At 39.9% G+C, this 15,581-nt stretch overlaps 1 protein-coding gene across 1 annotated transcript; it reads left to right on the forward strand.

Annotated features, from left to right (window-relative positions):
* The first annotated feature begins 1,101 nt into the window (after positions 1-1,101).
* LOC308283518 (ATP synthase mitochondrial F1 complex assembly factor 1-like) lies at positions 1,102-15,358 on the forward strand. Its single transcript, XM_080723959.1, has 9 exons — positions 1,102-1,310; positions 1,708-1,816; positions 3,770-3,829; positions 3,939-4,001; positions 7,377-7,427; positions 7,519-7,566; positions 8,788-8,883; positions 11,843-11,950; positions 14,963-15,358. The coding sequence occupies exons 1-9, from the start codon at positions 1,111-1,113 to the stop codon at positions 15,140-15,142; spliced, it is 915 nt and encodes a 304-aa protein (XP_080580085.1). The 5' UTR covers positions 1,102-1,110; the 3' UTR covers positions 15,143-15,358.
* Positions 15,359-15,581: the final 223 nt, after the last annotated feature.

A 15,581-nucleotide genomic window follows, 5' to 3' on the forward strand; every position in this document is an offset into this window, starting at 1 on the left:
AGCAAGGCTTGCGTGTCACAAACGGGGCATCCGTCTTTGCCACAGAGATAATGGCCATAATCTGGGCATTATGGTGGATTGAACAAGTGAAACCCGAAAAAGTAGTGATATGCTCTGATTCAGCTGCGGCCTTGATGGCCCTGAGGAGTGGGACATCGAGAGCGAGAGCCGATCTGATAAACGAAGCTTTATATGCTTAAACAAGATGGAGAAAGCAGGTTGTGATGTAGGCTTCCTTTGGGTCCCAGGGCATGCAGGTGTAGAGGGCAAGCTGACAAGTTGGCCAAAAACTCGCTACAGAGAGAGAACATAAATGTGAAAATCCCTTTGGGCAAGCCAGAATTCTATAGCACCATAAAAGAGGGGCTTGAGAAACAGTGGAACAATGAAGAGAAAGGGGGACAGTCACAGAAGAGACTCTGTCAAACTGACTAGGCTAAGGTTTGGACATTGTGGGCTAGCCAGCTGCTTGAAAACTGTTGGGAAACATCCAGATGGACTGTGTGAGTGTGGGAGAGCGGAGACTGTTGTGCATGTGCTACTTGAGTGTGAGAAATACAGGGAACAGAGGGCTCAGTTACGCAAAGAACTGGAGGATATTGGAATCTCTATCTTGGATTATAAATCACTGTTCAGTCAGCGAAAGGAGCATCATGCTGTGGAGAGGAGCATCCTGGCTTTCCTCCGCAACGCAGACAGGGGCTGTTAAGTATGACATCATTTTGTAGGCAGAGGAGAATTTCTGCCCCCAGTTTCCGTGAATCTTTTTACTATTTTTACTATTTACACATTTTTCTTCTCTTTGTTGTTGAAAGGAAAGTGTTAGAATTATACTTTAGTCGTTATTTTTTAGTCGTTGATTTTTGAAATAGCGAGGGACAGAAAATGCTCTGGGGGCAGATTCTCCTCTGCCTACAAAATTATGTCACGGCTTAAAAGCCCCCAATACCACCCTGAACTGCGGAGGGCAGTAATACGCTAAAGCGTCAACACTGCCGGAAACCCCATTAGAAGAAGAAGAAGTTATCAGCGTTGTTTTGGTGGAACCCCGGAATGAATGCACAGTGACCTGGTTCCCAGTCGGACCATTAAATGGGCAGTGAAGGAAAGATGGCGGCGGCCTTGCTCCAGATGTCCTGTTGGTATCGTGGGATGTTGTTGGTCAGAAGAGCAGGCATCTCTTCTCCTCTCATCCCGGGTCTGCTTCCAACTCACTTCAGAACCTTCTGCGTTCAGCAGCCAAGAGAAGAACCTCTGGAGGACAATCCTTACTACAGCAAATACCAGGACAAGATCCGCAGGCTGCGCAGGTAGCCTAGCATGCTAACATGCATTCATAACATAACATTATAATAACATAACAACATGGCTAAACCACACTGCACTGCGCGCTGCAGATGTTCTAAACTAATTTTATTATGATTCAAAACGGTGTCTGTGGCTGTGCAAATGTTGACACAGTGTGAGTTTAAATGGATAACTAGACTTTATTTTGGGTTAAACATTTCGACCTCTAGTCTCTGCAATGTGCCAACGGCCAGTAGATGTCGTTGTTTCTCAACTTAGGGCCACCATCCTGTCAGATGATAAACATGGACATATTAAATAATGTCACTGTTTTCTACTGATAAATATAATTGAGAAGCATTTAACATGATTATAATCACCACCATCTTTAAATGTCTACTTCCGCCCATTACATTTTAGTGCCAAACCTCAGGAGTTCAAGGCCCGACTGGAGAAACGTCATGAAGTGAAGAATGAACCGATTGGACACTCCAAGCAATCAGAGTTTGTCAGAATGATGGAGCAGGAGGTATGCTGTCTGTCTGTCTGTTAACCTGTCTGTTAGTCTGTCCGTCCTGTCTAGATGTCTGTCTGTCAGTCAGACAGACACTCTGAGAGTTCCATTACTCTGAGACTAATGGAACTAATTAGCCGCAAATTGCAACACTAGATTTTTTTTTATAATCGGATGAATCTAGGGTTGCAATACCTCCCATAGGCAGCCAATGCATCAAAACAGTTTTTTGCTATCTGATTGTATTAAACGAATTCAAACTCACCAATATTGTGGCTCTATGGAAAGCTTGGAATTTACTATTTCTATCTGCAAAGTGTTTGTTTCAGAAAAATCCACTGTATAATTGTTATGATTTATTTTCTGTCAAGAAATCCGAGCAGACATGGTTTATTTTCTAAGTGTTGAACTTCGGAAGCGCTCATCTTCTATAACGCCATGTCCCGCTGCCTCCTGTATAATGTGACATTTAGAACCAGGTGGTCACAGGACCGTTGAGTGATTTTCCATGAGCGCTTCCAAACTCCAGGAGTTAGAAAAAATTATCACCTGAACCAAATTTCTTGGATAGAAAGTAACTCATAACATGTCTACTGTGGATTTTTCTGAAACAAACACTTTGCAGATAGAAAGAGTGAATTCCAAGCTTTCCATAGAGCCACAATATTGGTGAGTTTGAATTTGTTTAATACAATCAGATAGCAAAAAACTGTTTTGATGCATTGGCTGCCTATGGGAGGTATTGCAACCCTAGATTCAATCGGTTATAAAAAAATGTGCGACTAGGAACTAATGCTGTCTGTCTGTTAACGTGGAGGAGGCAGGCTGCTACAACACTGTACAAAAACTGATTTAACATTGATGTGTATTCATGTGTCATGTTATCCTCACAACTAGAGTTTATGCTCCATATCAGCAAGTCAGTACACCATCTATTGAAATCAATGTTATTCATGCAGTGCCAAGTTATTTCGAGACATTTTACATGAAGCGCAGGTATACACCATACTCTAGTCCAGGGGTTTTCAAAGTGGGTGACGGGGCACCCTGGGGTGCTGTGACAGCAGTCCAGGAGTGCTGCGAGATAATTTGATAATATTTGGAATTTATTTGGACACAAATATTTAGTATAAAGTTAAAGTACAAAGTTATTTTCAGGCAGTTCTAACCAAAATGGCTATTATCTCAATGTTTTCCTCGTAACATAATTGCTAAAATATCCTATAAATATAAGGTGCTGGGAGTGAAAATTATGAATATAATGTAGAGGTGCCCTGAGCCAAACAAGTTTGGGAACCCCTGCTCTAGTCTACAGAGAGACCCAACATTCCCCATGAGCAAACACTTGATAGGAAAAATAAAGTTGTCTGGAAGAAACTGGAACGGCAAACATCTGCCTCGAGAGACAGACAGACAGATATAAACTAAGATGAGAGAGGGAGACAGACAGACAGACAGACAGACAGACAGAGATGTATGTAACTCTACTTCAGCAATAACAACTTTAATAGTTCAGACTGCAGTCATACTCCATGGAGACGCTCCATCCACAACCAGGGGTCAGTGATCACTCTGACTCCATGGAAGCACAAAACCTCCACTTCTGTACACAGCAGCAGTACCTTTGACAGGCGGCATAAAAGTGTTTTTGCCAGCTTGCCAAGGCTGTTGTCAAGGCAAACCTTGGCAAGCAGGAAGTTATTCTAAGCTAGCATTGGACAAAAGCTTTTTGGGAGTTGCATAGCTACTGGCTAATGGTATTCAAAATGTATCAAACATGCTGGTACAATCAATCTGATCATATATACGAGAGTCAAATTGGCTAATGTAATTAAATTAATTTAATGTAGGATTGATTTTTTTCCCCCCTAAATAAATAATGTTTACTAACTGTGAGATGATATACATCTAGATATATGAACATTGTTGATGAATAAGATGTAAATACAAACATTGATCTTTTTATAGTTGGACAAGAAAGGCCAACAGTCTACAGGAGGACATTCTGGAGGCTTTACTAAAGACAAGGTAAAAACAACCTTACATTAATCTGAATTCATAGTAAAACAAATCTATTCTTGATCAAGTTGATTAATTGGATTTTGGATCACCATGTGATGAATTGTTTCCTGTTCAGACGTTAGGATCCATCCTGAACCTGGAATTGATTCACGACAAGACTAGAGATGAGATTTCTGAGGTCAGTCCATGTGTCCACATATCCATGTTATATACTGTAACTGTACATGTTACTGTATATCTCTATTATATATGTTGTATATCTATTATATAATTCCCAACAATTAGATCAGAGAAGAGATTTCTGAGGTCTATCTGATATTATATTATCCTATAATAACAGCTTGAATTTGTTTAGGATGCTTTACATAAAAAATACTAATCTAACAATCAACCAAAAGTTCCTTTGCTCCAAGCCGGAAACGAACAATTGATCGATGATTATAAACATGCTCTGAAAATGCACACACACCCACTGAAGACAGCCGTTGAATGCTGCCCTGATCAGTGGTCTTAATGGGTGGGCCAGTTTCTGCTATTTTCGGTGATGTCTGAATACACAAATCAGGTCTGATCACTTGTATTTGTCAGTCAGTCCTAAAGATCACATTTTAATAAACATGTGGACAGTAAGGGTGGGACGGTATGAAAATGTCATGTCATGAATATTATTGTGACCAGAAAAACTGCGTTTTACGATATTATCGTGAACATAATCCTGGGGCGGAACATTTGCCAAAAAAATTTGAGCTTGTAGATAGGCTATTTTTTGTATTTGGTTGAGAGTGGAAAAAAAGACTTTCAAGTACGTTATTTACAGGTCGGTTTTACCATTGAGTACCTGAGACGAATAACGGTCTAATGCCTCATTCACACTACAGATATATAGTTGAACGTTTAGCTTGGTAATTCAATGTAATCTCAATGGAAACCAGCTTTAAAGCTTTCAAAGCTTTGTTCTGAGCATCTCCTGCATCTTTAAAGCTGGTTTCCATTGAGATTACATTGAATTACCAAGCAAAACGTTCAACTATATATCTGTAGTGTGAATGAGGCATAAGTCCATATTTGATGTTTTCTTTTTAATATAGATATTCGGGGATTTACCAGACTGTAAACCACAAACTAGTCATTTTTAATCTGTTAAATTGTTAATGCACTCCCCCCTCATTTAGTTTAATTGTCTGTTTTAATGTTATCTGCTCCCTTTGTCTGCTGAATATTGCTTGTACGGACTTATACTGTTGTTCCACAAACTGTTGGAGATATACTGTTTCCACTTTCCATAAGTATTAGGCCTATGTCTTATAATTCCTAATATACTGTATTGTAAAATTGAGTTGAGTAAAAAAATCGAATCCAATAAAATGAGGGGGGAGTATGATGCATTTTGCATCATATGACCAGTTGTAGCATGCTGAAATCCTAAAATATCTAAAAACACAGATTGAACACAAAAAAGTACTTAGGATTGTGTTGATCGTGTCCCAAACAACAATAAAATAAAATCTGGTTGTCCCAGAGGTGACCTGGTCCTTTAAGAATTTAACATATTCAAAACTTCTAGTTTGTGGTTTACAGTCAGGTAAATCAAAAAATATCTATATCCAAAATGTTAAAATACGGACTAATGCCTCATTCACATACAGAAAAGCCAAGCTAATGGTTTGCTTGGTAATTCAATGTATTCTCTATGCAAACCAGCTTTTAAAATTTCCAAGCTGGAAAAAAAGCTTGGACATTTTTAAAGCTGGTTTGCATAGAGAATACATTGAATTACCAAGCAAACCATTAGCCTACTGTGTGAACAACTACTATTCATATTTTCCTAGATTTAATCTCTTAAACCCTATTTTACACTTGTTCCAATTAGCGGATATATCCTATCTACAAGTCCACAGCGTGTGTGGTGTAGAGTTTTTGTAAACCTTGTCACAATTGCTTTACAGAAGGTAAAAGAGCTGGGCAAAAGAACATTAATTAACACAAAGAAAATAATCACAATTAAAAAAAATAACACACTAAAGTGATTTAAAGGAAGACACAGATTTATCCTAGTGTCAGATCCTCAGGCAGGGCATTGATTCCAAAGCCTGAGTGCCTTGACTGTAAAATCCTGATCATCCTGGGTGAAGAGAGGAGACTATTGGGGAGCCAGGAGAATCCTAGCAGAGGGTCTAAAGCTGTGTCCACTGCCCAGGCTGATAGGAGATCATCATGTCTAACATGTAGCTGATGTTCTGCTGCTACTGCATACAGTTGGTCATCATTTTTACTTTGTTATTATCACTAATGCTAATGGCAATGAGATTGTAGATCGGCTATTTCTGAAAAAGGTTTTGGAGGAAAAAAAGATTATCGTCAGCATCAAGGTACTTGGTCAAAACAAATACCATTTGATGTACAGTTCACTGGTACAAGGTCAACTAAAAGTATACAGCTAAAAAAGCCTATGGCTTGTGAGGACCTTTTTTTTTTTTTTAAATCTCATAACATTGAATGACAGACAGAACACAGTACTATGCAGAAGATATAATTTAAAAATAAATACGTAAATCACAATTCTTTTCAAATGGATGTGGTAGTCTATTATGTTTACAGTTGGGGTCCTTGACATGAACTTGTCTGAGAACCACAGACTGGCCTGTATGACTGAGTCAACTGGCTTCACCAAGTGTTGCTGTTTGTATTGAAATAAGACTTAAATAATACTGAAACTAACCTAAAATCTAACACTTTAACAGTGAAATTATGCAAATGATGACTTGTATAACTGAGTTCTCTTATAAGCCTGTCTTGGTTTAAAACTAGATTTTATTCAAATGAATTTAAAATATATGTTACATAATGTATTATAATGTCAAAATCATTCTGGAGGTTTTGTACAGTAGCTGTTATTAAACCAAGCATCTGTTTAGAGGGAATCACCATGATAAGCTCTATCATATGTGACATCCAGTATTATTAACAATGATGTCTAATATTAATGCAGTCGTGGCTAAAAGTATTGGCACCCTTGCATTTGTAAAACAGAAAAAAACAAAAAGATCTTCCAGAAGCTTGGCAAATGAAAAGGAACACAACATAAAACTAGAATAAATACAGAATCCTAGCTCATTCTACACAGAAACTTGTATACATACTTAATACACTGTACTTGAATTTCAAGCAGGCTATTCACCTGGAACTCACCTGTGGTAATTCCAAGTTGACTTTAATCTTTAGTAACCACTAATCACCCAGTTTAAATGGAGCAAATCCCTCATTCTGCTGTTTTGTGTCACACACTGAGCATGGACCAAACAAAAAAGGAGAGAATTGTCAGGAGGTCAGATTGTAACCAAACATAGACAATCTGAAGGCTCCAAGTCCATCTCACGAGACCTTGATCTTCTTTCACTGTGCACAATCGAGACAATTGTGTGTTGTGTGTTTTTTTAAACAAATGCAAGGGTGCCAATACTTTCAGCCACGACTGTAATATGACATTCGGTATTATTAATAAAGGTGTATGTGTACATAACTTTGGATCTATTTTGTCTGTTGTCTCTTTTAGCTGTGGATGAAGTATTATTCTACTAAGGACACAATCAGTGCAGTCATACCAGTGAGTTTTTACACTTGGAACGTTTCAATGCTGATAATAATGTGATATCACATCATCACTACTTAGTTAAATTGTGTTTTGCTCCATACAGACTCAGACATTTGAAGTCATGTTCAACAGAGCCAGATCCAGTCCAGTGGTAAGAGACAGACACACACACACACACACACACACACACACACACACACACACACACACACACACACACACACACACACACACACACACAAAACCTACACACATAGTCAGGGGATATTAATAAAACCTGGGAATAAATGTGTTATGAAACGATTTCTCCACCAATGTGTTCATAAAGGGTTAGTAACAGGGTCTAGTAAATATCTAACAAAGATTGAAATCCCTAGGAAAATCTTTGACAGCTAGGGTAATTCTGGTTCTCATTCACTTACACTATAATATAAGGGAAGAAATTACTCCCAAAAAATCTGCTTTAAGTGGGTTGTGAGGGGTCTAACTAGGTGTTTTTAATTATTCTGAATCCATTGCAAGCATTTGTTTTGCACAAAAAACATTCATTGGGCTAAAAACAGCCCAAAAGAACGATGGTTTAGTGATGAGTCATCACTTTTCACAGTTGTATGGGTTCCATTTTTAGCCCAAGGAATGTTTTTTGTGCCGAACAAATGCTTGCAATGGATTCAGAATAATTAAAAACACCTATTTAGACCCGTCACATCCCACTTAAAGCAGATTTTTTGGGAGTCATTTTTTCCCTTTCTGTCAAAGATTTTCCTAGGGATTTTGAATTTCAATCTTTGTTAGATATGTTTCTAGACACCTTTACGAACACATTGGTGAAGAAATCGTTTGGTAACAAAGGTATTCTCAGCTTTGACAGCTATTCTGATAATATTCCCTGACTAACAGTCACACGCGTGTCATTATTTATATCATTCATGTCTTCTTGTGTAGTTTCTTATGACCATACAGTACGCTATTATTGTTTTCGTACACCATGCCTTGTAAGGGAGTGCTTTCGGTGGAGATGACAGAGGCGTGCCGTCTCAGGCAACCTTGATCCACATGAGACACCGCCGAGCGAGCGGCAGCGAGCAAATCGCCTTGTTGAGCGTTGCGAAGGTCGCATGAGACGACTCAGCGCCGCTAGACATTGTAAACCAGGTGGCCGGAATAGTAAATCTTCATTCCCCCCTGACTTTAGGCACTCCTCGCGTTCCAAGTTAACACTCACTCCCTACTTCTGCCTAGGTAGGTAGGTAGGTAATAATCGCATACAGTACATGTCTTCTTGTGTATTTCCTATATGACCATATATGTCTTGTGCATATATGTGACCATATGTGTATTTCCTTATGACCATATATGTCTTCCTGTGCAGTTCCTGTACGCGTTGCCTCAGCAGGAAGGCTATGAGTTCTTCCTGGGTCAGTGGGCGGGGCATGAACTTCACTTCACCTCCCTCATCAACGTCCAGGTACGCCCAAAGGCCGCTCTCATTGGCTAGTGTCAATGTCCAGGTACACCCACGGGCCGCTCTCATTGGTTCGTGCCAAAAGTGTTGTTTTCAAGGATAGGATACTGTAGGTTACTAGACAATGACGGAAGCATTTGAACATTGTGTGAGTCAACAGTCTGTGCAAAGGAAGCGCTGAAAACAGTCAGAGTAAAACAATGTTCTGCCTCTTCCCCTGGCTTCCGTTTCATCTTTGCGGTTGCGTAAATTTGGCCTACTGTAAATCAAATTGTTCTGCTGCTGCTTATCAGAAATGGGAATTAAAACACAAGTTATTTACAAAGAAATATTGATGTTCATGCGAAACCTTCACACACCTAGAATAAAAGCTTTAAGAGCAGGTCGAGGTGTGTAGGCAAACGAGTGTACATCAATGATAAAAGAATATGCCCACACACTGCCGAACTGCACGGTACAGGTGTAGGTTTATTAAAAGAGAGTAGAAGATATTGATGGAAATGAACAGATGGCCGCTTCCTTTCTGTTTTCGGGAGCTTTAGTTCCAGAATCTACATAGCATTCAGAGAGGAATAATTAGGGCTGTCACAAATATTACTTAATCGCCTAATCGCAATTATTAGACATAATCGCAATTATTTAGTGATAATCGTTTACATATTGAAAAATGTTGTATGTTAAAACATTTAAAAATAGTGGAAATAGCCGATCGCGATGCAACGCGTTGTGAGCTTGTGTAGATTGACTATTTCCACTATCAATGTTCTTTTTAAAGTGTAAAGTTGTCAAATATGTCCTTCATTTCTTTGTATATTTAGGTTATGTGTCATATCTGCTACTTGCAACCTCAAAGCCTACAAGTCAAACAGAAAAGTAATTGTCAACGACAAAAACACAATTAATCGCAATTATTTGAGTGACAATTAATCGTCATGTAAAATGACATAATCGTGACAGCCCTAGGAATAATTGTCTGGCTACGCTAGACTAATCTCAGGTCACTAATGTCTCTTCCTTGTCCAGTAATTCAAGCTGGTAGATTTCATCAGCTTTCCATCAGGCACTGGGAAGCCTGGGTGGCAAACTGGAGCTGGAAGCTCTATGGAAGGCATTTAAGACAATATTTAGATGGATACCTTTATTGATGCCGTGGGGGAAATTCAGGCACCAGAGCCAGCACAGCAGTACAAGTTATAGACGAGGACAAGAAGAATAGCATCACAATAAATAACACCTTGAAACAAATATGAATAAAGTATAGAAATATACACCCTATAAAATCATCCTGCCTGGTGAATAGCAAGAGACAGTGAGAACCTGGTGGCAAGCATACTTTATGAATTAACACTGTATTTTAATGATTGGCCCATGAAAAGAAAAGAAGACATAAATGATACTGCATGCACATTGAAAATGTGCATTTTATTGAGGTATCTAAAGAACCCTGACAAATCTACTCAATCAGAAACGTGCTCTGCCCTTTATACCTCAATAATATAATATAGTGTGTGCACATAAAAACAAGACATCAGAAAACACTGAGGTCTTTATTCTCATCAATGATTATAGATATTGTTTATTCAGGAGCTGAACCAGTTGTGGTTGGTTCGACTTTGAAAATAACACATAACCTCTACCAACTCCTGTGTCCAGAGCTCACCATGGAATATTTTCCAGTCCAGTTCCATCACCTTCCAGTATTTACTCCTTGCAAAAGAAAAAAATAAATCCTGTTAAGTTTTCAGATACATTTCTTCAAATTCTCTTGGTGATGATGGTTTATTTTCATTAATGTAGCATTTTCGAAAATATCTGTATCCATATTATAAACAGCAATAACACAGCACATAGTCGTCAATACATTTCGTCAATACATTTTGTGGCTGAAAGTATTGGCACCCTTGCATTAAAAAAAAACACACAACACACAATCGTCTAGATTGCGCACAGTGAAGGAACATCAAGGTCTCTGGAGATGGACTTGGAGCCTTCACATTGTCCATGTCTGACCTCTGACCTCCTGACAATTCTCTCCTTTTTTGTTTGGTCCATGCTCTTGTGTGTGACACAAGACAGCAGAATGAGGGATTTACTCCATTTAAACTGGGTGGGTTAGTACAGGTAGTTACTAAAGATTAAAGTCAACTTGGACTCACCACAGGTGGTGCCAATACCTTTAGCCACGACTGTATATATATTTTTTATAATCGATTAGCTTGAACTCTTTCACCTCTACTCTTAGGCCCTAGGAGAGAGTTCTCCTCTATCAATATCCTGACATCAGATTTCATAAAATTATTGATTATCAGTTATTCTTGAGCGGTGCTAACCGCTCCTGCGTTTGGCTTTGTGTGTACGGATCTCCATTTATGGAGACGGCTTTATGTGTATGAGCACAGATGTGTGTGTATGATCATGGATCTCCATGTATGGAGATAACTGACATGCGAATTTCACTTTGCACCAGTGCAATTTCTTTATAGGGCTGTCACAATTATGACATTTTACTTGACCATTCATTGTCATCACTCAAATAATTGCGATTAACGATTTAATTCGTTGACAATTACATTTCTGTTTGGCTTTTAGGCTTTGAAGTTGCACATAGCAGATATGACACATGACCTAAATATACAAAGAAATGACTGACATATTTGACAACTTCTATACTTAAAACAGAACATTTATAGTAGAAATAGCTGATCTACAAGCTCACAATGCGTCGCATCGCGACGCGTTGTGAGCTTGTAGATCTGCTATTCCCACAATGTTTGACTTTAAAAAAAATATATGACATTTTTTCTACATGGAAACGATTATGAAAGATAATCACGATTATGTCCAATAATTGCGATTAGTCGATTATGTAATCATTTTGACAGACCTATTTATTTATTTTATTTGTAATAATCTTATTAAATGGATGAGCCGGATAAAGTGTTGCACCTCTATTCTCTGTCAGACCCTAGGAGAGCATGCTCCCAGCCAGTTGATTCTCTACCATTATGCTGAGCTCAGCAAAGACAAGGGAATCATCCTCATGACTGCAGAGATGGACCGCAAGTTCATAGTAAGTAATGTATACTCCATCCAACAGGATTTGGTTGGTTCAAAGTTTGTTCAATTTGTAAGAAGATTATTATTAGAGCGATGCAGATATTTCATATACTCAGATAAACACAGGGGTTAAATTTCTATCAGTCTCGGGGACCGATTTCAATCTTGAGGATTCCATATAGGGGCTGATATTTCTGAGATCAGTGCAGATTATAAAAATAAATAACATAGTATTATGGGCTTTCTTTTGTTCCCACTTGCAACCTTTCCTCTTCCCTGCATTCAAGGTGCATAATGGCTGTATTGATGTGTTGCCTGCTTATTGTAAGTCGCTTTAGCGTCTGCTAAATGCCTAAACTGTAACTGTAAACTGTTCAAATGACTACTGAGGCTACATGTGTATACTGTAAGTGTATACTGTAAGTGTCTTCCTCTGTGTTTTTAACTGCTGCTATGCACCATGTGGCCGTCAATACCTACAGTTACTGTAGGTACAATAATCATTTCAAATCAAGATATGAGTATTTGAATTGGCCAGAATAGCAATAGAATACAACAGAACTTCAGAACATACTTCTGTACAATGAGGCATGGATTGGCACACACACATTCAGTGAAGGCAGTTCAGAACTGTTTAGCGCACGCCATGTTTTAATAATTACATATTGGGACATGGTTTTGGTTTGACATTTTTCAGTTTTGGGATTTGTTTTGGCCTTAACCCCTGTAAACAACTAAATAGACAAATCTTGAGCAGTATATCTGGGATAACGGTCTGTTTTCTGAATGGGGAGAACAAACTTTATGTCTCTGGTGGGTGTGGAGAAAGGTTTTAAGCAGTGTTTAAACGCTTTTTAATTTTTTTCTGTGAATAAAATGTTGAAATCATTTAAACTAGTCCGCTGTTTGAGGTAACCTAGATTAGTACATTGTGCGTGAATCTGCATGCTTGTGCCATGAAGATGATAAAGCGCCATCCTGTGCATAAAACGCAGTGTGGACATGTAATGAAGTTTAATCCTTTATAAGTTTGCAGCGTTCTCTGTCTGAAGTGGCCATGCGCAGTCTGTCTATCTGGCAGTGGCCGTGTGCAGTTTGATTCATTCATCCCATAGCTTGGGGTGCTCTAACCAATGCCATGGCGGCGTTAGGTCCCGTAGCCTGAACTTTTAATCTCTGGTGTTTATATAAAAACACTAATAAACAGCTTACATGTTGGGAAAGTGAAAAAACAGGCATCACAGTTGTGTGCATATGCTAATGGTCAATGCGGGTGTGCAAATTCAGATCAATTGCTCCAGCCACTGAGGAGAACCAGGCAGCAGACAGATTTTGATGTCTGTAGAACCAGTAAGACTCCCTAATCGGGAGATAAGCGACCGTCAGGTCGCAGCGTGATTTTAGGGCAAAATCTGTAGGAGCAGTGTCCAAAAATGTGTTTGAAAAAACCGGCCTGATGGTGGCGCTATATGGGACACGTTGATAAGATGAGGGTAGACATACTGGCCCTCATTTATCAATGGAGTGTAAAAAATGGTCTATTTTTTTCACCAAATTTTGTGTAGGGCAACGTGTGCACAGCATTTATCAATGCTTCCTAAACAGACACACCTGGCGTACATTTGATCCCAGCGTTGATAAATGCGCAGGCTGAAATTTAAATAACACGCCCTTAATTATTCTCGAAACGCCCCGATTTTACGACCAGAACAACCCGAATACGACCTAACAACCAAAGAAAAGCCATGTCCGAGTCCCACACAGACCACGCACACATGCACGCACACACCTACACACGCAACTAGGCTACTTGGAACAGCAGCATTTTGGTTTACACAGCAGTCTTTGACAGTGGAAACGTGGGATTAACCAACCGTACAATCTTTGACAAGGAGGCTATAGCACCGCAGCCGACATGAATGACACAAGTCACTGGTCACTGCCATGAATACTTTTGGATATTAATTTAAACCATTGCCTACCCGTGCCATGCGTGCGCAGACAGAGCGCGTTCATTTGGTTACAAGCAATCATATTCCCCATGGCCATGATCTCAAGGCTCGCCACGTCGGGTTTCATCATTAACTCCAGCATAGTGTACAGTATCTACTGTATAAATTGAGAGACCCCACGGTTACGTTTTGGATATTAATTTAACCCAATTTCGGCGACGAGCGCAATGCACGTTAAAGTGCTTGAACTAGCGATCATGTACCGTTCCTGCGCGGGCTGGTCTTCTCCCAGGTGGGCCGTGGACCCCCAAATAAATCATCCGCAGCGTGCGTGCGCGGGGCTGGGCACAGCCAGGTTTGGAGCTTCGGGTTTTATCCATATTTAAAAGGACTCGCGTCACTGTATAAATTGGAGGCTCACGCCTCACGGTAGATCACAGCGGCGCCGCACTGGTCCCGAAAATGCTCTCGCATGCGTTCGTAGGCTATAATGTGCTTGTTCTGAGCCAGGTCTGCAATCTTAAAATATAGACTGTTAAAGCACTTAACAGTAGATTGCTTCCATGTTGCTAGATTTTGATTGCTTGTCATTGTAACTTGGAAATAAAATCGGCGTGCATGCGATGTAGCTGGCTATAATATATATATAATATTTTCACAGGATTATTTATTATTGTGTTGGATATACATTTTCGAGTGGATACATGTGTCCATTGCCTGTCAAATAGTTACACAATGCTGCTCCGCACGTCTACAATGGAACAAAGTGGTGTAGGATGAATCCTACACCACCTCTGGACTTGACGTGAGATTTGATCCTACCCTACGCCAACGTCAAAGTCAAGTTGAAATGATAAATGTCGAGACTTCCCTAAATTTCGGTGTACACCCAAATTTTGATCTGCACCACGTTGATAAATGAGGGCCACTGTGTACCAATTTGCGTGATTTTAGGGCAAAAGCTGTAGGGGCAGTGTCCAAAAATGTGTTTGAAAAAATCAGCCTGATGGTGGCTGATGTCTGTATAATTATAGGAGGACGTACCATTCTGACCCCTCCCCCCTTTTTTCCAGAGCGTCCACCAGGCCCAGTGCCTGGCCAATCAGGTGCAGCTGTTCTACGGCACGCCGAGGCAGGAGACGTTCCGATTGGTGGAGGCGTTCAACCACAGTCCAGCGGACTTCAAACACGTGTCTGTGATCGCTGAGCTGGAGCAGAGTGGACTGGGAGCTGCAGCGCCCTCTACAGCATGATGTTAGAGATGCAAAGACACAGAAGCCATGGAAGAAGACATGGAGAGACTTGACACCTTATATGGAGAGACTTGACTCCTGCAGGATGATACTGAGTGAGAGATGGAGAGACTGAAAATGTAGCCCAGTTTGGTATAAACATCAAGACATTGAGAGTGCTCGCACATATGCAGGTTACACGCAAGCTATTCCCAACAGATTTCCAACCATGGTGTTTTGAGGAGCAATCATTTCGGTTCTCTCACCGTCCTGTGTGTGAGGCTTGTGATCTGCTCCCGAGCAGGGGTCATCGCCACGCTGGCTTGTGGACATTTTTTGTCAAAAGTAAATTTTTGCCCCAGACAAAAATAGTACCATAAGACCTAGCCCTGAATGACCATAACAGGTCTAACTCTGAGCGTGTACAAATGGAACAGGTCCATTTGGTTCCATTCGCGTA

The sequence above is a fragment of the Nannobrachium achirus genome (genome assembly GCF_963921795.1).
Source record: "Nannobrachium achirus genome assembly, chromosome: 1".
Lineage (NCBI taxonomy): Eukaryota > Metazoa > Chordata > Actinopteri > Myctophiformes > Myctophidae > Nannobrachium > Nannobrachium achirus.

Coding starts and splice junctions, on each gene's coding strand:
- LOC308283518 (XM_080723959.1), top strand. CDS start 1,111: ATGGCGGCGGCCTTGCTCCAGATGTCCTGTTGGTATCGTGGGATGTTG. Junction 1,817..3,769: donor TCAGAATGATGGAGCAGGAG/GTATGCTGTCTG, acceptor ATCTTTTTATAG/TTGGACAAGAAAGGCCAACA. Junction 4,002..7,376: donor CTAGAGATGAGATTTCTGAG/GTCAGTCCATGT, acceptor TGTCTCTTTTAG/CTGTGGATGAAGTATTATTC.